The sequence below is a fragment of the Saimiri boliviensis genome, chromosome 21 (genome assembly GCF_048565385.1).
Source record: "Saimiri boliviensis isolate mSaiBol1 chromosome 21, mSaiBol1.pri, whole genome shotgun sequence".
Classification (NCBI taxonomy): Eukaryota; Metazoa; Chordata; class Mammalia; order Primates; family Cebidae; genus Saimiri; species Saimiri boliviensis.
Genome location: NC_133469.1, coordinates 28,862,100 through 28,884,937, shown reverse-complemented (window position 1 = coordinate 28,884,937; position 22,838 = coordinate 28,862,100). Strand labels below are relative to the sequence as shown.

Here is a 22,838-nt window from a genome sequence, read left to right as displayed (position 1 = left end):
ATAATTGCTCTCAACTTGCAACTCAGGCAGCGAGAACTAAAGCCTGTGATTTCCCCTTGCTAAAGAGGGGGCGGAGCTTAATTTGTTTTCTCCTAGAAGGTCATTCAAGTCCCTCTTTATTTTATTTATTTTTTAATTTTTTAATTTTTATTTTTATTTTTTTAAAGACAGAGTTTCGCTCTTGTTACCCAGGCTGGAGTGCAATGGCGCGATCTCGGCTCACCGCAACCTCCGCCCCCTGGGTTCAGGCAATTCTCCTGCCTCAGCCTCCCGAGTAGCTGGGATTACAGGCACGTGCCACCACGCCCAGCTAATTTTTTGTATTTTTAGTAGAGACGGGGTTTCACTATGTTGACCGGGATGGTCTCGATCTCTCGACTTCGTGATCCACCCGCCTTGGTCTCCCAAAGTACTGGGATTACAGGCGTGAGCCACCGCGCCCGGCCTCAAGTCCCTCTTGAATGCGAAGGGCGAAAAGAACAATGACGAGCATTTATTGAGCACCTACTCTATGCCATATTGCCTTAGATCAGACTTCCTTGACCAGCTATTTACTTATTTATTTTGAGACAGGGTCTTGCTCTGTCACTCAGCTTGGAATGTAGTGGTGTCATCTTGGCTCATGGCCACCTCTGCTTCCTGGGCTCAAGTGATCCTCATACTTGCATGCGTCACCACACTTGGCTAATTTTTTTTTTTTTTTTTTTTTTTTGACATGGAGTCTCACTCTGTTGCCTGGCTGGAGTATAGTGGTGCAATCTCAGCTCACTGCAACCTCCACCTCCCTGGTTCAAGTGATTCTTCTGCCTCAGCTTCCCGAGTAGCTGGGATTACAGGCATATGCCAACATGCCCAGTGAAGTTTTGTATTTTCAGCAGAGACGGGATCTCACCACGTTGGCCAGGATGATCTCAATCTCCTGACCTCATGATCCAACTGCCTTGACCTCCCAAAGTGCTGGGATTACAGGCATGAGCCACTGTGCCGGGCTGCTAATTTTTTAAATTTTGATTTTATTTATTCATTTTTATTGAGACAGAGTCTCACTCTGTCGCCCAGGCTGGAGTCCAATGGCACAATCTTGGCTCACCATAACCTCCGCCTCCAGGATTCAAGTGATTCAAGTGATTGAATCTCCCTGGTTCAAGTGATTCTCCTGCCTCAGCCTCCTGAATAGCTGGGACTACAGGCATGCACCATCATGCCTGGCTAATTTTTGTATCTTTTTAGTAGAGATGGGGTTTCACCATGTTGATCAGGCTGGTCTTGAACTCTTGATCTTGCGATCTGCTCACCTGGGCCTCCCAAAGCGCCGGGATTACAGGCATGAGCCACTGCACCTGGCCGAACTACCACTTTTATTCCAGAATTCTTTCCCTCCCCCCAGCCTTCTCTTACGCACTCATCAGCTTGTAACATACTACATATTTTCTTTTTCTTTTTTTTTTTAATTGCATTTTAGGTTTTGGGGTACATGTGAAGAACATGCAAGATTGTTGCATAGGTACACACATGGCAGTGTGGTTTGCTGCCTTCTTATATACTTGGCTTGTTGTCTGTCTTTCCTTGTTGGAACCTGGACCCCATATATTTCCTTCTATTTTTTTTTTTTTTCACAAATAATGTTTCTAGAACCAGAAAACTGCCTGACACCTAGTAGGTGCTCAACAACCGTGAATGAGAAAGAATGAGTGACTATCCTAGGGCATGGTTTAATATCTTCCTTCTGCATCACATGCAAGTTTGTTTTGTTTTGTTTTGTCTTTTTTGAGATGGAGTCTCGCTCTGTCGCCCAGGCTGGAGTGCAGTGGTGCATTCTCGGCTCACGGCAACCTCTGCCTCCCAGGTTCAAGCGATTCTCCTGCCTTAGCCTCCTGAGTAGCTGAGATTACAGGCGCATACCACCACGTCCAGCTAATTTTTTTTTTTGCATTTTTAGTAGAGATGGGGTTTCACCATATCGATCAGGCTGGTCTCGAACTTCTGACCTCGTGATCCACCGGCCTCGACCTCCCAAAGTGCTGGGATTGCAGGCGTGAGCCACCGCGCCTGGCCCCAAATGCAAATTTCTATGACCCTCAACACTTGATACAACGTCTGATACACAGCAGAGTGTCAATACATACTTGAATAAATGAGTGAATGAGTGAGTGAGTGAGTGAGTGATGGAGTCATGTCTATGTCCCCCACTAAACCATAACCTCCCCGAGGTCAGGAATAGTATTTGTCTTGCTTGAAGGCTTCATAAGTGCCCAATGTAAATATTTATCCCACAGAGGTGGATCGAATCTGGCCATCTCTGGTTACACAAAGGCCACTCTGCCCAAGCTACAGGTGGAGACCCTGAGACTCAGAGGTGAACCGCCTAGTCCCTCCGAGTGCTGCTGGGCAGTCCTCTCCCCGATCAGCTCCCTACCTTGTGATGTAAATGTAGGCTCCTCCCAGCAGTAAGGAGATGATGAGGACCGGGATGAAGATAGCCAGGGCCATGTTCCCCCCTTCCAGCGACGTCTCTGCTGCCGCTTCTGCTACTGAACACAGGAGCCAGTGAGGTCCTCGCTCCCAGGTACCTGGCTCCCAGGGGAGTGCCCACCTGCCCAGTTCTCCACCCTTCGGAGATGGCTCTCCAAAGACTAAAGGAAATGGTGCCGGTCCTTTGCAAGGACCCACACTCATCCTTGGGTGGGCTGGCCATAGGAGCTACAGAGAATGACACTGTTTGAAACTCAGTTGTACCATTCTCATTTTGGAGGGGGGCTACAGTTCAGGTCTGGTTAAAGTCCAATTCACAGGAAGTCTTGGAGAAAATCCCAAATTCAGTAACTGGGAAAGCGGATTTGCTGGACATTTCATAGAGTGGAGAAGAGAAATAGGAATAGGTCTGGACCTGAGATACAGAACTGGTGGGCGAATCTGGGCTCTGTGTGTGTCCGTGAGTTGAATGGTGCTGGTGGCCAGCCACAAGGCTCCTTCCTTCCCTCCTTCCCTCCCTCCCTCCTTCCTTCCTTCCTTTGCTTCCTTCCCTCCTTCTTTCCTTCCCTCCCTCCTTCCTTCCTTCCCTCCCTCCCTCCCTCCTTCCCTCCCTCCCTCCCTCTCTCCCTCCCTCCTTCCTTCCTTCCTTCCTTCCTTCCTTCCTTCCTCTCTCTCTCTCTCTCTTTTTGTTGAGACGGAGTCTCGCTCTCTCTCTCCCAGGCTGGAGTGCAATGGCTCACTCTTGGCTCACCACAACCTCCGTCTCCCAGGTTCAAGCGATTCTCCTGCCTCAGCCTCCCGAGTGGCTGGGATTACAGGCACGCGCCACCAGGCCCAGCTAGTTTTTGTATTTTTAGTAGAGACGGGGTTTCACCATGTTGGTCAGGCTGGTCTTGAACTCCGGACCTCGTGATCCACCCGCCTCGGCCTCCCAAAGAGCTGGGATTACAGGCGTGAGCCACCATGCCCGGCTCCAGCCACAAGGTTTCTAAGGGATTCCCAGACCTGGTGCTCCCCTGTGGCGTGGGGAGCTTGTTGCACCCAGACTGACAGGCCCCTCCTAGACAGTTTGAGTCACACTCTACAGTCCAGGAGTGGGCTCTGAGCACTGGGGACAGCTCTCTGTCCTGTACACCCCAATGACACCCCAACTGTGAAGGCCTGGTTTAGATTCCCAGACGCTCCCCCTGCACATTCCTGGGCTGCTCTCTCAACCTCCCATTGTCTGTGGCAATTGCAAGAACAGTAACAGCTATTGCTTGAAGGGGGATCCCACATCCCTTCCAGAAACTTGGCCTCCAGGTTTTCTCTGCCATTCTCCAGGGTCACATCTCATAGAGCTTAGCCGTACACCAATCTATAATCCATTAACCACCATTTTATGGGGTCTGAAAAATCAATCGTAATACCCACAATAAATGCACGAGTACAAAATGGTACAGTGGCTCTCACAAGCTTTGGGCAACCCCAGCCCTTTGAGACGTTCTCATGGTTCATTGGTTGGCAAAAGGCAGAACAAGGATACTCTGAATGGAGGATAAGAGAAAGTGCCCTCTATTTGCCAAGTGGAGAGGCTAATTCATGCTCCTTCACTTGCATGTGAGCCCTGGTTCCACCTGCTTGGATTCAAGAGTCATCTGTTCCAAGGAACAGCCACTAGTGAAATGTAATTTACATAGCTCCAGATTCTACGTGAACTCATTATTGTCAGAAAGCTAAAGATGGCTCCAGGAATAATGAACACTGCTTGATTGGGTAAAAACATTAAAAAATAAAACAATATATTACAGTATATAATTAAAAATATATACACTATAATATACTGTCTATTTACACATATACAGTAAATAGACAGTAATATTTACAGCATCTATCTTACGTCACAGCCCAGGTGAGTGGTTTCGGACCAAATTCAATACTGGTGACATAGAACGCTGGACATTTTACACATGGGAGGGGTTGGGAAGCAAAGGAACCACAAAATGAAAACAAAACCAAAATAAAATCCCGGATAGATTTTAGCATCTGCTCCTCATAAATAAGCCTCACTTGGGAATCTCTAATACAAGCACAGCTGAAGTAAGGAGAGAGGGGTGAAGGGGTGGGTAAGTTGGGGGGAAAAAGACTCAGGAAATTGGACCATCGAACACTTCTGGGGCGAACTGCTCCCTCTGGAGACCAGGAGGATTCTCAGCATAGAAGGTGGCACGTCGCTAGATTTAGTTCTCGAATGGCATCGTGGCAAGTTTCACAATGTGGTTATGCCTTTCTCAGGCTTATGGGCTCCAAGCTTTCCTTCTCTTTTGCTGTCAAATCCCTTTCGGGTTATAGTTAGGATCCTCCCTTGCAAATCCCATACTTTTTTCCCTTACAGTATTATTTTAAAATTATCTATGGCAGTGTGAAGGCAGAATTTATTTATTTTTTTAAGCATCTACATAAAGATATTCAAAGACCTGGCCTTGTTTTGTGCTATTAGTTTGATTTATTGAACTTTTTTTTTTCTTTTCATTCTGGAACTCACCTTCTAAAGCATGTTCAAAACTGTCTTGATTAACTGAAAGAGAAATCAGGAAGCATTGGTCAATGTAAAGTGAATTCACTTCATTTGCATGAAATGAGGCCAAAAAATTAGATGCAAAAGCCCATGCCATGCTTTGCTGATGGTAGTGTTATGTTCTTACTTAGCTTGGGCCGCTACAATCAGTGAACGTGGCTGGACTATTCACTTCCTAAGTTCCCAAGAGAAGATGAGATAGGTAAGACCCAAGATGAACCACAGTGATGGGGAACAATTACTGAACGCGCACCGCGTGTCCAAACTTCTGCCAGGAACCCTGTATACATTTGCTTACTTAGCCCTCACAGTGGTCTTGTTAGGTCAATGCTATTTTCACCCCCATTTTACAGATGAGCAAACAGAGGTTCAGAGAAGTGAAGTGACTTCTCTGACATGACACAGCTTCTCAGTGATGGAGGCAGGATTTAAATCAGGGCTGCTCAATGCCTCTGGTTTCTGCTCTCAATTATGTGGTGAGGGTCTTTTCATCATTTCCTTGTGGGGTAAAACACAACGGAGTGTGAGGCTCAAGACCTTCATTCAAAATCCAGCCAGAGGTGGAACCGTTTTCCCATGTTGACGTGTTTATCTGTGTAAACCTTTCTCATCTCATTTTAATTCCCTTTTTATTTGACGAGGCTTTGTGTCCCATGTGAAACTATTTTTAGTCATTTATGTTTTCTGTAAAACCTCTCTGGAAGTTCAAGATGGCGGGGAGTGGTGCCCACCTTCGCCATCCATCATCATGGTAGCTAAGCACAAAAATATACCAACTAGGATGGATGTTTATTCCAGGAATGCAAAATCCCACCATGAGGGACTTCAATGAAAAAACTGCAGCGTTAGGGGATAGGAGGGAGTGGCCGCCAAAGGTTTAGCTGTCCCTGTCTCCCCAATCCCAAGACATTCTAATGCATGCCTTGGTTAAAATCACTCTCTAGTTTGTGCCATCATCACACCATGACAACAAAACCAGCTGGAAAGCTAGTGGGCTGGCTAAAGTGCAGACATCTCTGCGGCTTTGGCATCAAGAAAATGGAAAGATTGAAGCAGATGGTCCCGTCCAAGATGTGAGTCGCATTCTGGTGGGAGTGTGTGAGTGTCCTGGAATCTTATAACTGGGAGGAGGCATTGAATCATGTGTCCCTTGCAGCCCTGTGCTCATAGACCCCGGGGCGGGGAGGGGGAGGGCATATGAAATGCAGATTCCTGGGCCATTCCTGGGACTTGGCCAGGTCGGTGTCCTCAGAAGCGGACTTCTGCAGGTCTCACCAATTCCCCAGCTGTTCTGATGCATCCGGTGGGCCGTCTGACTCTTCTTCAGACACTCTGATGTGGACTCGCCCAGTTATTTCCCAAAACGGGTCAGAGAGGGAGGGCGTCTCAATCAAGGTCACATAGGGGGTCAACAGCAGAACCGGGCTGCAGCTTGGGGCCTCCAGGTCCCAGCTAGGTGGCCTCACATTGACACTGATTTCCTTCCCCTGCTGCAGGCCACAATGTCATGCCTCCGAGATTCTTTTCGGAAGAGGAAGTGATTTATCGTTTCCTTACAGAGACGGTGGTGGGACAGATCTCAGGAGTGGCCATGGAGAAGGAAGAACGCTGCAGGGGTCTCCCGAGAGCCTTTCCTCCCAGCAATTCCATCACCGTTGTGAGAGAGCGCAGTGAGCTGATTCACCTTGTGGGGCTTCTAGGAACACTAGCCCACAGAAAAGAGAGGTTTCGGGGATCATGTGCCAAAGGGAGCCTCTTTTTATCATTTTTTTTTTTTTTTTGAGACTGAGTCTTGCTCTGTCACCCACGCTGGAGTACAGTGGTGCCATCTTGGCTCACTGCAACCTCCGCCTCCCGGGTTAAAACGATTCTCCTACTTGAGCCTCCAAATAGCTGGGATAACAGGTGTGCACCACCACACCCAGCTACATTTTTGCCTATTCCGATGGTAGTTTTATTTTCCTATCAGTTTGGCAGCATTTAAAAACAATGGAAAACATACGGTGCTGGAGAGGATGTGGAGGAATGGACATTATCACACATGGCTGGTGAGCGTGGATTGCTCCAGTTGTGGAAACGATTTGGCGACATCCAGGATGACTTGAGATCCACAGATCTTTGCCTGCACTATGAATCCTGCTTTGATGAATTTGTCCTGCAGGATGAAATGTGCCAGCATCCAAGGATTCATGGGGAAGATTTTTTTTTTTTTTTTTTTTTTTTTTTTTTTTTTTTTTTTTTTTCAAAACAAAACAAAAAAACCAGGAGAGAACGGGTGTCTTCATCCACAGAGGAATGGCTGAATGCACTGGAGAACAGGTAAAGCATGGAATGACGGGTGGCAATTTAAAAAATAAGATGGTGCTACATTTGTAAACAGGAAAACACAGAGTACAGCATGATGTGACCACCCCCCCCCCCTTTTTTTGAGACAGGTTCTTGCTCTGTCTCCTGGCTGGAGTGCAGTGGTGTAATCATGGCTCACTGCAGCCTCAACCTCCTGGGCTCAAGGCATACTCCTGCCTCAACTTCCCAAGTAGTTGGGACTACAGGAGCGTGTCACCATGCCCAGCTCATTTTCTGGATGTTTTTGTAGAGATTAGGCCTCACTTTTTTGCCTAGGCTGCTCTCGAAGTCCTGGGCTCAAGTGATCTTCCCACCTCGGCCTCCCAAAGTGCTGGGATTGCAGGTGTAACAGGTGGAAGCCACTATACCCAGATTTATGTTTTTTTTTTTTTTTGTAAAAGAAAAACAAACATCCCCCTCTCTTTCCAAGTATATCTGTTTGTATAAGCCTAGGGGAAGGGGTGACACTGGAAGTTCAGCAGATGAGCATTGGCTTCCAGAGAAGAAAGGGATGGAGGAAGAGGGGGAGACTCTGCTCCTTTCATTTGCAACTCTGATTTCTTCTACTTGTTCCATGAGATACCTTTGCAATTAATCCAAGAAGAATTTAAAAAGCCACTACGCCAGATAAAATCACATAGTGCCGGCCAAAGTAGCTCTTTTCATGGTTTTCTTATTTAGGTTTCTTAAAAAAATTTTTTTAAAAAAATTTTTAACATGAACAATGGAAGCGCTGTGGTTTGTACGGGTTTCTTAAAAAACAAATCCTGCTAATTTTTCTCCCCTGCAGAAAACTCATCAACAATGTCAGATTAATTTCTATTAATGTCCATGTGACAGAGGGTTTACAGGGGTTCTTTTCTCAGGAACTTCCCAGCGCTTAAACTCTACAAAGCGGGTTTCCTGCGCTATCAAAAATAAATTCAGGCTGGGTACGGCGGCTCACACCTGTCATCCTAGCACTTTGGGAGGCTGAGGTGGGCTGATTCTTTGAGCTCAGGAGTTCAAGACCAGCCTGAGCAACATGACAAAACCCCATCTCTATTAAAAATAAATAAATAAAATAAATTCAAACACAGGGCTGGACTTAGTGAAAATTATGGGGGAATGAGGGAAGGCAGCTGTTTTGAATGCTAATTGTGGCTTTCTTACTGTTTGCTGCTCTTCAAAAGGACCCCTTGTTCTCTTAGCAAGAACTGCTTATGTAAGTCACTGTCATTCATGTGACGAGCCCCTGCGTGATACCTGGTAAGATTAAATTGCATTCCTTATGCTAGTGTTTCTCATACTTGGTTGATGATACAATTCACCTGTGTGGTTAGTTAAATGGGTCCCTGGGTCCTGCTTTAGACTCAGCGAGTCAGAATCTCCGTGGAAAGGGCTCAGGACTCTGTTTATGTTTGCACCAAATGTTTGGCAATCACGGCCTTCAATGGTTCTCAAACTCCAGTGCATTTGAGAGCTTGTTAGAAGGTTTATCCCAGGCCCACCTCTCAATGATTCTAATTTGGGAAATCTGGGGTAGATTCTGGTATGTGTGAAGACGCTTAGCTTTCCATACTGTGGTGATCGGCTGGTTGGGGTCTTTTTTAATAGCCCTGAAGGCAGGACATTCACAGTCATGAGATGTGGATTCAGGTCCTAGCATTGTCTTATACTAGCTGTGTGGCTTTGGGAAAGTCACTCACGTCTCTGAGCTTCTCCTTTTACATCTGTTAAACAGGTCAGATGGCTCACCTATCTTAGACAGTGGTCATATGACCTAAATGAGGTGATTCAGGGGAATTTTTTCCTTTTTTTAGGTGGTAAAATTCATATAACATAACATCAACCATTTTTAAAGCATTACAACTCAGTGGCATTTAGCTCATTCACAACGTGATGCAGCCATGATCACTGTCTAGTTCTAAAACATGTTCATCATCTGCAAAACAAGCCCCATACACATTAAGCTGCTCCCAGGCAGCCACGACTCTGCTTTCTGTCTCTATGGATTTACCTATTCTAGATGTTTCCTATGAACGGCACCCTAAAACGTGTGACCTTTTGGCTCTGGCTTCCTTCACATAGCCTGATGTTTTTGAGATTCAGCCATGTTGTGGCATGTATCAGTACTTCGTTCTTTTTTTCTGGCTTAAGAATATTCTTAATAATATTCTTTTGAGCATGCCACACTTTTGTTTATCAGTTGATGGGCATCAGTTGATGGGCATTTGGGTTGTTTCCATCTTGTGAATATTGTGAATAATGCTGCTATGCACATGCTTGGACAGTGTTTGTCTGAATACCTGTTTTCACTTCTTTTGGAAATACACTTAGGAGTGGGCAAACTAGCTGGCCAAGTAGTTTTAAGCCTCAGAAATGGGGTGCATGCATAAGGCACTTGGGGATCCACTGAAGTTATGGGTTCTCAAGTAGAGAGAGAACACGTCATGCTTCCGTTTCGCAAACTCAGCGTGTTTTGCCTGATTCTCAAAGGGGCATAAAGGTTAAGATCCACTGGCTTAAAGCACTGAACGTATTTCTATTACTATTACTGATGGTGCACTTCAAAGGTCCAGATAAACGAATCCAAATTTTACTTAGTGTGCTACAACTTAGTTTTAGTGATGCGTGTTCAATTGACTGTAAGGTGCAACTTTCTCACTTCGCCATGTGGGAGATGGGGGCGAGGCTTAAAGCCATAGTGTGTAATAGTAGCTGCCACCAGGTGGCGGTCACGATTCCCCGTGTGCACAAATGTGGGCCATAAGGGTATCAGCGTCTGCAGAATGCCAGGCAGCGCCCTGGGGGACCACCCCGTGCGTAGTCGGGGAGCACTCCTGACCCATGGGAACTACGTGGTTGTGAGAAGGCGGTGCAGGAGGTGGGAAACAATTAAGCCATGTTCTCTAAGCAGGGGTCCAAAGCAGGCTGAGATCGGCCCCGGTAATCCCAGCACTTTGGGAGGCCGAGGTAGGAGGATCGGTTGAAGCCAGGAGTAGAGACCAGCCTGGGCAACATAGCGAGACTCCTATCTCTACAAAAATAAAAATAACTTAGCTAGGCATGGTGGCATGCACTTGTGGTCCCAGCTGCTCGGGAGGCTGAAGTGGCAGGATCGCTTGAGCCCAGGAGGTTGAGGCTGCAGTGAGCCATGATCACGCCACCGCACTCCGGCCTGAGCATCACAGCAAGACCCTGTCTCCAAACAAACAAACGAACCAACAAAAACAAACAAACAAAGAAACAAACAAAAACCAGGCTGGCTCACAAGGCTGGGACCAGGGCAAGGGGAGAGGCGTCTGGGGCGAGACGTGTACGGAGACTCTTTTTTGAGGCTGATCTATGGGACCCTTGGTCACCTCCTTACATTTTAACCTCAGGCACCTCTCTGGCTTCAACCTCGTCCCAGCCCTGTGTCAATGTAACTGCAAAGCCCTAGTATCAAAGACTTTAGTTCGTTGTGGATGTTCCTAACGAATTTTGCAACCCTGAGGCTTTAATGGGACAGGAGCTATGTATGTATGTATATATATATGTAGACATACACATGTGTGTATGTAAATGTATATATATTTGAGTACAGAATGACATTCGACAGGAGCAATATTGAGTGGAAAAACAGGATGTTGAAGACTTGGAGTAAGAAATGATCTTAGAGCTCGGTGTGGCAGCTCACACCTGCAATCCCAGCTACTCAGAGGCACAGGAGGGAGGACCGCTTGAGGTCAGGAGTTCTAGGCCAGCCTGGGCAACATAGCAAGACCCTGTCTTTACAAAAAAAATGTAGTAATAATTTAGAAAATCAAAAGTACCAGACTTTGAAGGTGGGGTAGTTTTAAATACACTGGAGCCAGTTTATTTTGCTTGTGCTTTCTTTGTTTGTTTGAGACAGAGTCTCTCTGTCACCCAGAGGTTGCCTCACTGTAACCTCTGTCTCCTGTGCTCGAGTGACCCTTCCAACTTAGTCTCCCAAGTAGCTGGGACTGCAGGCACACACCACCACGTATGGTTAATTTTTGAATTTTTTTTTTTTTGTAGGGACAGGGTTTCACCATGTTACCCAGGCTGGTCTCAAACTCTTGGGCTCAAGTGATCCACCCACCTCAGCTTCCCAAAATGCTGGGATTACAGGTATGAGCCACTGGGCCTGGTTTGCTTCTATTTTCATAATTGTGATATATGATAAAAAGCTTAGATAGGTTTTTCTTTTTGAGATAGAATCTCGCTGTGTCACCCAGGCTGGAGTGCAATGGCACCACCTTGGCTTATGGCAATCTCCGCCTTTTGGGCTCCAGTGATTCTCCTGCCTCAGACTTCCAAGTAGCTGGGACTTCTGGCCAGCACCACCACATCAAGCTAATTTTTTTTTTTTTTTTTTTTTTTTGTATTTTTAGTAGAGACAGGGTTTCACCATGTTGGCCAGGCTGGTCTTGAACTCCTGACCTCAAGTGATCCATCTGCCTCAGCTTCCCAAAGTGTTGGGATTACAGGCATGAGCCATTGCGGCTGGCCAGAAGATCCTTTAGTAAGTAAAAGTAAAAATGCTAAGCTGGAAGACCTTGTGTCATAGTATAAGTGGCAGCATTTTTTTTTTCTTTTTTAGTGGTGCATAAAGTAACGGTGATATCTTAGGTTTTAATGAAGTACAGTAGCTCAGCTTTTTATTATTTTAAAATTTAATAATTTAATTTTTTTGAGATAGAGTCGTGCTCTGTCCAGGCTGGAGTGCAGTGGTATGATCATGGCTCACTGCAACCTTGACCTCCGAGGCTCAGGCGATCCTCCCATCTCAGCCTCCCAAGTAGCTGGGACTACAGGTGTGTACCTCCATGCTCAACTAATTGTTTTTTTGTAGAGATGGGGGGGGGGGTCTCCCTGTGTGGTCTAGGCTGGCCTTGAATTCCTAGTCCAGCTTTTTAGAGCGAGTTTGTAACTCCTGTGAGCCAATCCTGACATCTCCGGGCCCTGGGGACCCTGTGTGGTGAGTAGGGTTCTTTACCTTTGCACACAGGCAGGGGCCCGTTCCAGTGGGACGGCTGCCCCAGGATGCAGCGGATGGTCACTTCGCCCATGAGCTCGAAGCCTTCGTAGCACATGAAGGTGAGGGACTCTCCTGGCAGGTAGAGTCGCTTGTACAGGATCTGGTATCCGTTTTCAGGCAGCCCTGGGTTGTCACATGCCAGGGACTCCTCCGCTGAAATGCAAGCCAGAAGGGGCTCTGATGAGACGATGCAAATCTTTGGGGAGTCCTGCTCAGCACCTGTGTGATCTAGCTTTGGTCAGCCTCTCCAGCTTCCTCCCTCTGCACCCCCACCGTGCATCAGACTGTTTTCTACTTCTCAAGCTCTGCTTTCTGTCTTCCACTCTGGGCACAGATTACATATAGGCATGAGAGAAGGAAGTTGGCTGTGGAAGCAAGGTTCAAATACGAGTTCTGTTACTTATTAGCTGTGTGATTGCCAGCAAACGGCATAACCTTTGTGATCCTTTGTTTCCTCCCTAGCATAATGACAATCAAAGTGGTATCTATCTCTGTTTTTATTTTTTGAGATAGAGGCTTGCTCTGTCACCAGGCTGGAGTGCAGTGGCATGATCTTGGCTCACTGCAACCTCTGCCTCCTGGGTTCAAGCAATTCTCCTGCCTCAGCCTCCCGAGTAGCTGGGATTGCAAGCGTATGCCACCATACCCAGCTAATTTTTGTATTTATAGTAGAGACAAGGGGTTTCATCGTGTTAGCCAGGATGGTCTTGATCTCTTGACCTCGTGATCCACCTGCCTCAGTCTCCCAAAGTGCTGGGGTGACAGGTGTGAGCCACCGTACCCAGCCAGTGGTATCTATCTCATAGGAATTTGGAGGACTAAAATAGATAAATAAGAAAATGCTTAGGATGTTTCTGGCATGTCATGGGTGCTTAGTAAATGATGGAGGGTGGTGTTGGTGTTTAATTATGAAATCTTGCTTTTCACCTGACACCTAACCTGCGCATCGTGGTGACTAGATCTTATCTTTCAACACTTGGTCTTCATTTCTCCTTCTCCAGGAAGCCTTCCTTGATGCCTTCTACCAGCAACGGAATCATCAGTCCTCTTAGTTTTTCCGCTGTTCAGCACTGCATTGTACTGAATTATTTATCTATTTCCCTCACTGGAGATGAGCCTGTTTAAAGACGCTTATCCTCAGGGCCTGGGATTCAGTAGGAATGCAGCAAAAGGATCCAATGATTAAAAATCAGTCCACAGTGCCATCTGGCGGCTGCTCTCTTCAGCTGCCAACACGAGGCCCCGGTAGCCTAAGACGCACACTGGAGTGCAGTGTGCCACCGTGGCTCACTGTCGCCATGACCTCCCAGGGTCAAGCAATTCTCCTGCTTAAGCCTCCTGAGTAGCTGGGACTACAGGGGCGTCCCACCACACTTGGGTTTTTTTTTTTTTTTTTTTTTTTTTTTTTTGAGATGGAGTCTTACTTTGTCACCCAGGCTGGAGTGCAATGGTGCAATCTGCCACCTCGGCCTCCCGGGTTCAAGCAATTCTCCTGCCTCAGACTCCCTAGTAGCTGGGACTATAGGTGCCCACTACCACACCCAGCTAGTTTTTTTTTGTATTTTTAATAGAGACGGGGTTTCACCATGTTAGCCAAGATGGTCTCCATCTCCTGACCTCGTGATCTGCCCACCTCAGCCTCCCAAAGTGCTGGGATTACAGGCGTGAGCCATTGTGTTCAGCCTCAGCTTTTTTTTTTTTTTTTTTTTTTTAAAGTAGGGACAGGGTCTTGCTATGCTTCCCAGGCTGGTCTCAAACTCCTGGGTTCAAGCAATCCTCTTGCCTCAGCCTCCCAAGGTGTGGGATCACGGCTTTTATCGGAGAGTTGAACCTGCAGGTTTAACCCATTTCAGGCCCAATGTGAGACCTAATCCTTTTTCAGCACCTTTATGGAATGGACAGCCAGCAAACCGCTTCGCACACAGGACTACAAATCCTGAAACATTATAAACTTGATTATTTAAAAAATTTTAAATTGTGGTAAAATATACATAACATAAAATTGACCATCTTATCTGTTTTAAATGTACGGTCCAGTAGGTTAGTGGACTAATTGGGCAGCTAATGTCCAGAACTCTTTTCATCTTGCAAATCTTAAACTCTAGGTGCATTAAACAACTTATCCCCAGCCCCTGGGACCCACCATCCTACTTTCTGTCTCTACGGAGTTGACAGCTCCAGTGACTGCATGTAAGTGGACTCAAATAGTATTTTCCTTCTGCGACTGGGTTCTTTAACTTAGCATGATGTCCTCAAGGTTCATTCATGTTGGAAGTTGTGTCAAACATTTTCTTCCTTTTCAGACTAATCGTCCATTGTAGGCAGGTGCTACATTTTGTTTTTCGTAGCGTCCGTCGATGGACACCTGGGTCGCTTTGCCTCTTGGCTACTTTGAAACATACTGCTATGGGCATGGGTGTGTATGTTCAGCTATGCCCAGACTCCTGACCCACAGAAACTGTGAGAGGATAAATATGTGTTGCTCGAAGCATCTTATTTTGCGAGATGAACCTCAAGCATCCCTTCAAGACCGAGATCGCTTCCCAATGTCATGAACTCCTCTGTCCTTGGAACTCTGCCTTGATGCACAAACCTCCATCAGAGCTTCAGAATCTTTCATGGCACTACTTTCCCAGGCTTAAGATTTATATTATGCTCATACCCAGCACAATGCCCAGTTCACAGGAAGCATTCCTTTATTTACACAAATAATGTTTATTGAGCAATTATTATGTGCCAATAACCTAAGAAGCACTGAGGGCATAGAGGAGAATAAAACAGATATGATCCCATGGTACTGGTCCCATGGTACTTGCAGTTCAAGGCACACGGTGCAATTTAGGTGCCGGCAAGAACCTTTTTCTCTGTGAACATGACTTACATGTGGGCCCCACTTAGCTTACGCAATGTCAACTAAAACAGTAGTTACTGAGCTTTCACAAATTAGATTTCATACAATAATTTAGATTTCTGGCTTCTTCTGAAACATTAAAAGATTGGACAATACTGGGTTCACAAAGTCACATGGAAATAATTGGCTGGAGTTGAGTCATGGCTCTCCTGGTTAGACAAGGCATACTCTTTACTTTAGCCACAGTCTCTGCCACTCCCTATTGTCTTTCACGTGGTCCTTGCCTGGTCTAGCAGGCATTTTAATGTATCACTTTTCCGAAGAAAAGATGAACGAATCAATCGATGAGTACGTTTTAGTCATAGTAATCACCGTGCATGAAGAATCTGGGCTTTAATCTCCTCCAGTGGGTGGACGGGTAGGAATCTGGCTTCTGCTCTTGAGGTTGAAGGGTTTTCGTGTATATGTCCATAGCGGTCTTCATCGGGAGTTATAAACAGTTTCCTTCCCACCCTTGAAATCTAGCCCAGAAGTCAGCCTGTGGAAAGAGGCTTTCCAGGTCACTGTGCAGCTGGAGTTGCATCTCGCATGACACCATAGGTATGCTCTGGCGGGCGCTGATGCGTTTATTCAGAAGATATCTCATGAGTGCCTCCTTCAAGCTCAGCAATGCCCCAGCAACGGGATGAGGAGGTGAACCAGACATCACTCCTGCCTTCCAGAGCTCACAGTCTGCGTGCTTTAAGGGGCCAAGCAAATGTGTAAATGGAGAATTTAATTAAAAATGGCAGGTGCCATAGGAGAGAGAAACTCAGAAGACCCCGGGTGGCTGGAGAAGAGCCCTGATGTAGCCAAGGGAAGGGGCTGTTGGAATAATTGAGTGAGAGAGGCAGCGATGTTGAATGTAGTTCCCTTTCCACAAGACTCCCAGATATGAGGCAGTAAGTGGTTTAGCTGATACTTGGCCAAGGCGAATCCTTCCACTAATTGAAGGTCATCTGTATACTTGAAGTTTACCCCCTGGCATTCCAGAGCAGGATGGATATGCAGCCAACGCTTCTGTGTCTGAGCCCAGAATCAAATCACAAAGCCTTGCTTAAATCAATCACGGGGCTCCCTCCAAGGCAGCCTCTATTATGTGTTCATGAACGAGGCCTAAAAAGGCTGGCGAGGAATCATTAACCCTGCAGAGAGTGCCTTGGGGATGGGTTGTAGGAAAGGAGAATTTTATTTTTATTTTTACAGCGTGTGCTTTGAGGTATTGTTTTTTTGATGCAGGACAGGCTTGCATTATTTCACAAGAAACACGGTGGAACCCTGACTCTACTCAAAACCCTGACTCTACTCTACAGACGGTGTAATGAACAGGACCCAGTGCCAATCATACGCTAATGATTCCTCTGAAAACATCCTGAGAAAGTCTTTGGTCCTCAGCCAAGCTGAGCTTACCGGCATCCTTGACAGCCTGGTACAGCATAGGTGCCCAATAAATGTTTCTTGAAAGACCTCACATCATTTCACTTAAAGGCAAACTGCAGAGAAGGAGTGGTTGGGCTCAAGCATCCCAGGGCTCAGAATTCAGATCTTAGTTGTACGTCTGTGAGCACCACTGGCCTCTCTGAGCCTCAATTTCCTCATTTTTAAAACAGGCTACCTCATGGCATTGTTAGGAGAATTAAACAAGCTCATGCATGTGAGATGTGCAGCATATAGTGAGCATCCAATATGCACTGATTCTTTTTATGGCTTCTATAATGCTTATCATACTTTCATACCAACTATACTGTTGTTTACTTAGTATATATATGTATATATGTATATATTTTTGAGACAGAGTCTCACTCTGTCACCCAAGCTGGAGTGCAGTGGCGTGATCTCAGCTCACTGCAGCCTCTGCCTCCTGCGTTCGAGCGATTGTCCTGCTTCAGCCTCCCGAGTAGCTGGGACTACAGGCACATGCCACCACCCCTAGAGAAGTTTTTTTTTTTTTTTTTTTTGGATTTTTAGTAGAGTCAGGGTTCCACCGTGTTGGCCTGGCTGGTCTCGAACTCCTGACCTCAAATGATCCACCTGACTCGGCCTCCCAAAGTGCTAGGATTACAGGCATGAGCCACCACGCCCAGCCTACTTTATATATATATATATATATATAATTTCTATTGACTTGTTTTTCCATTTAGATTGCGCTGTATAATTTAGCCTCACTCTAAATAAAAATAGTCTTATAATCAGAGGTTTCGAATGTCAGTTTTGATTTTTCTCCTTTTCTTTTCTTTGTTTTCAGCCTGTAGACTCCACTCCTTCAACGTTCCAGCCCTGTGTAGGAGCTGGGTGTCTCCCAGAACTCAGTCGAGTGGGGGAACAGAGAGCAATTATCGGGTCACTGCAACCCAGTGTGACCTCAGTCGTGCTGGGAGAAGCACCGAGGAGAAACCTCACTTTCCCTCCCCTGATTGGGGAGGCTTTTTCTTGTTGACATTGGTGGCACCTTTCAGAGAACACAAAACCTTGCTGTATTACCTGCAGTGCAGAAAAATGACCAGCAGGTGGCAGTGGAGGCACAAAAAATTTCCCTAGGAACCTTTCCCTGGAAATTTTCTTTCATCAATTAACAGATTAATTAATACAACAAATATTTATTGGGCACCTTCTGTGTGCCAGGCATTGTACGTTCCTGGCATACAATGATGAGCAAGGCGGACATGGTCCCTGCCTTCACGTAACTTGACACCAATTCCGTCCTGTCTGTATTCCACAGTTTCCTCCTGGTGCTGAACCTGTGCTAAACACTATCCTGGCCCTGTGAAGGTAGAACGCGGATGGCATATAAATCATTAGACCTGGGTGTAAAGGAGGATATTGACAGCAGATCTGGGAGCAGGGCCCCCGGGCTAAGTACTAGAATGGCCTTGGGTTATCTGTGCCCTGGCTCTGCCCACTATGCTATTTAAATTTAATTAGACACCAGAGTATTCCTTTTTTTTTGTTTGTTTTTTTGAAATGGAGCCTTGCTTTGTCACCCAGGCTGGAGTGCAGTGGCTGGATCTCAGCTCGCAGCAACCTCCGCCTCCCAGGCTCAAGCAATTCTCCTGTTTCAGCCTCCCGAGTAACTGGGATTACAGGTGCATGCCACCACACCCATCTAATTTTTGTATTTTTAGTAGAGGTGGGGTTTTGCCATGTTGGCCAGGTTGGTCTTGAACTACTGACCCAAAATGATCCACCCACCTCGGCCTCCCAAAGTGCTGAGATTACAGGCGTGAGCCACTGTGCCCGGCCCAGAGTATTCCTTTTAAAACTCTCCAGGTGATTTTAAAGTTCAGCAAGGGCTCAGAACCACTGCTTTGGTGTCCTGGCATGGCTAACACATTAACTTATAATTTAATTAATTTCCAAAATATTTGAGCAACCATTCTGTATTAGATAATTTCCATGTAGTATTTCTAATCCTTCCCCAAAGTCCTTGAGGGTAGTAACAATCATGACCAAAACAGCGAACGTTTACTGAGCGCATTCTTTGAGCTAGGTGTGGTTCTGAGTGCTTTATATCTATGAACTCATTTAATTATGACTACAACCCTAAGACAGATATCATATCTTCATTTCCACTTTATTTTATTTTTATGTTGGAGACAGGGTCTCACTCTGTCACCCAGGCTGCAGTGCATGAACACAGCTCACTTCAGCCTTGACCTCCTGCTCCCAGATCCTCCTGCCCTGGCCTCCTGAGTAGCTGGGACCACAGGTGTACACTACACCACCATGCCTGGCTAATTTTAAAATATTTTATGAAGACAGGCCCTGAGTACTCTGATGTTACCCAGGCTGGTCTTGAACTCCTAGCCCCAAGCAATCCTTCTGTCTTTTTCTTTCAAAGTCCTGAGATTACAGGCATGAGCCATCATGCCTGGTCATCATCTCCATTTTATATCCAAGGTGAATGGAGGGCAGAAGTGTTGAGTAACAGGTCAACGGTCACAGACTAGTTAGTGGTAGAAATAAGATTCAAATCCAGATGATCCAAGTCTGGTCTTAACCACTGCACCACGCACCATTTTACAGATGAAGAAACTGAGACTCAGGTGGAACTCACTTGTGAAAAGTCCCCTCAAGCAGAAAGTGGCTGAGCTGCGATTCGAGCTGAGGATTCTCTGGCTTTCAAGTCAGCCTGATTCGATTTTGATTCAATCCTCAATAAGAGTTTGAAAAGAATGTCATATGGAATTTCCCCCCAGCGGGCACCAGCTCTTGGAAGGCAGGTCGTGGGTCTCTCCAGCCCCTAGAAGATGGCAGAAGACTGACACGAATAGGGACTTGAATTTGAAACTGGAGGCCTGTGTCTGCTGTGCTACCTTGAGTGAGTTGCATATGCCTCTCAACTCCATTTTTCCTGCCCATAAACAGGCTGAACCATAGCCGAGACGTGGCTGGGCAGTGACACGTAGTCACACTTTGAAATTAGGTCATCTAAGGCAGGTTTTCTCCACTTAGACAGGATTTACATTTGGAATGGATCATTCTCCGTGGTGGGAGCTGTCCTAGGTACTGCAGGATATTGATCAGCATCCCTGGCCCCGACTGCTCGAAGCCGCTAGCACCCCTCTTCCCTGACAAGTTGTGACAACTCATAATTTCTCTAGAAATTGTATTGACAAACATCCCCTAGGAAGCAAAATCGCCTCTGGTTGGAAACCACTGGTGGAATGTTTTAAACTCTTTGGATCGCCACTGGTGTAACTCCAGCCGTTCTCTCCCTGGAATGCAAATGAACTGGACGGATGGCCTTATAGATCTAATCACAAACCTGCCCTAATTTCTATTTTCTTTTTCCGTTTCCTCTCTCTTTAACCATGGGAGAAAATGTACATTTTTGGAGCACATTTGAACAAAATGCTTGAAATCAGGTCCCCCGGTAATAGTTACACATGGTTTGCAATATACCCTGCAACAATGCCGAAAGGGAGTGGTGATTAACAACAGCCAATGTACACTGAAGATCTGCTAGGTGCCAGGCACACCCTTTATGAAAATCCTTTATATTTATGATTGGTGTGTTCATTTTTCAATCTTTTTAATGAGAAAGCTGGCCTGTACAAAGTCACAGTGCTGAGGCCGGGCAAGGTGGCTCACGCCTGTAATCCTAGCACTCTGGGAGGCCGAGGTGGGTGGATCACGAGGTCAGAAGATCAAGACCATCCTGGCTAACACGGTGACACCCTGTCTCTACGAAAAATACGAAAAAATTAGCTGGGTGTGGTGGCGGGCGCCTGTAGTCCCAGCTACTCGGGAGGCTGAGACAGGAGAATTGCTTGAACACAGGGGGCAGAGGCTGCGGTGAGCCGGGATTGCTTCACTACACTCCAGCCTGCGTGACAGAGCAAGACTCCGTCTCAAAAAAAAAAAAAAAAAAAAAAAAGTCACGGTGTCGGTAGGAGGCAGAGCTGGGGTACGAACCTGGACATGCCGTGCTTTGAGTGCTGTGCATTTAGTGGTTCTGCTATAATAAAAGGTCCTTCTTTTACCCAAATCCCCCAGGGTTATTACAGATTTCTCTGAAAGACTGCTGGCCCAGAGGCAGAGGTTTCCAAATGAGGACAGGCACTCAGCCAGCGCTGGACGTGCTGGCCAACTTGTGACCACAGGAGATGGCTCCTCAGTGGAAGCTCCTACGGCAGCCACAGTCTGGCCGCAGCACCCGTGGGGTCTGTCCAGGCTGGGAAATCCTGACGTCTTGTATCCCGGGTGTTCTGGGCTCAGGGCCGTGATGAACCAGGGCCTCCCCGGGAATCGCCGTCTCTTAAGCAATCTAAGTGACTCCTGGAGAGCCACCCGTAAAACCCTCACCGGATTTTGTCAAACTCCCGTTACTTTTGGTGGGTCTTTGGGCTGGGTCCCTCAGGGGTCACCCACCATGTCCCTATCAAAGAGGAGAAGTCGCAAGCAAGCAGGGGTGCGATAAAGACCGCATTCATTTTGCTGACAATATCAATGACAGTCACATCATTTGTTGAGCCTCCTGAGCCTGCGGGATTCAAGGATCAAATGGAGACAATCCTAGCAAGTGAGTTATGCGTTCGATTCCGTATGTTTTAAAAAATTCTTTCCCTTCCTTACTCTAAGGAATGTGATTCCACAAACATATAAACAGTTCATTTCAATAAACAGCAGCAGCTGTGGTGACAGATGTCACTGTAGGTTCCATGGGAACTCTGAGGAGAGAAACACAACCCAGCCTAAGGAACCAGGGAGGGCTTCCTGGAGGAGGTGATGCTGACGATTCGTCGCTCTTTCCTTTACAGACCTGTCTCTGTGGAGTCTCTCCTTTCCAAGTAGACCCCAGGCTCCATGAGAATATGGGTCATATCTGTTTATATGTTACTGTTTTTCCAGGAGTTAGTGACAGCGTTCCCAAACTGTGCGCCGAGGTGACCCAGGATGCCACCAGGAACTCACAGGGGTGCTGTGGGAGTTTTAAAAGTTCCGGCGAAACACACAATGTGTGCTCCCTTGTGAACTCCCAGCTCGAGAAAGTTCACTGCTTCAACTTTAGATCGCACCACCTTCCTTTTCAATGATAGCCCATCACTGCGAAGCTGGATTTTTTTGTGATGCTCGTGCTAAAAATCAAAAACTGTGACAAAATCAATGTGGAACAGGAAATTAGGCTGGCCAAGTCCCATTGGATCCCAGCGTTTGAGAAGTTTTGCACAGCCCAAAGGGTATACACATCCCTGTAGCAGCAATTGCCATTATTATTATTATTATTATTATTATTATCATCATCATTATTATTGAGACAGAGTCTTGCTCTGTCGCCCAGGCTGGAGTGCAGTGGTGTGCTCAGCTCACTGCAATCTCTGCATCCTGAGTTCCAGTGATTCTCCTGCCTCAGCCTCCCGAGTAGCTGGGATTACAGGCACATGCCACCACGCCCAGCTAATTTTTGTATTTTTAGTAGAGATGGGGTTTCACTATGTTGGCCAGGCTGGTCTTGAACTCCTGACCTCAGGTGATCCACCTGCCTTGGCCTTCCAAATTGCTAGGATTACAGGTGTGAGGCACCACACCTGGCCAGCAATTGTCATTATTTAATAATGAAATAAAACCATTTTTCTTTATTAAAGAAAAATGCATTAATTTTTCTAATGGGTGCTATGTTGTGAAGAGTTAACTATTCATTCAGTTGTTTGTACCTAACTGTTTAATAAATGGAATTGTTGGGTATTTTGGCCTAGGAAATCTGTGAAAGAATTCCTGAGATATCAATGGTGTCGTGAGCTCAGAAAGTTTAGGAACCTCTGCTCTAGCATGTGCCTGCATATAGGAGGCATGAAGGACTGAGTGAGTTGAACGACTGAGTGAGTTGAATGACCGAGTGAGCTGAATGACTGACTGAGTTGAATGACCGAGTGAGTTGAATGACTGAGTGAGTTGAACGACAGAGTGAGTTGAATGACCGAGTGAGCTGAATGACTGAGTGAGTTTAGGACCGAGTGAGTTGAATGGCCGAGTGAGCTGAATGACTGACTGAGTTGAATGACCGAGTGAGTTGAATGACTGAGTGAGTTGAATGACCGAGTGAGTTG

General features: G+C 46.3%; 1 protein-coding gene across 5 annotated transcripts in view; it reads right to left on the bottom strand.

Annotated features, from left to right (window-relative positions):
* The window catches only part of SEZ6L (seizure related 6 homolog like), a 219,827-nt gene that overhangs the window by 6,028 nt on the left and 190,961 nt on the right, over positions 1 to 22,838 (bottom strand). The window contains exons 13-15 of one of the 5 annotated variants that reach the window (XM_039462528.2): positions 12,360 to 12,554; positions 4,997 to 5,029; positions 2,417 to 2,531 (exon numbers count right to left, since the gene is read on the bottom strand). In XM_039462528.2, the coding sequence (XP_039318462.1) occupies positions 2,417 to 2,531; positions 4,997 to 5,029; positions 12,360 to 12,554 (343 nt within the window). The remainder of the gene's footprint in view (positions 1 to 2,416; positions 2,532 to 4,996; positions 5,030 to 12,359; positions 12,555 to 22,838) is intronic. The other 4 variants (XM_039462529.2, XM_074391112.1, XM_039462531.2 and 1 more) reach the window with 4 other exon arrangements.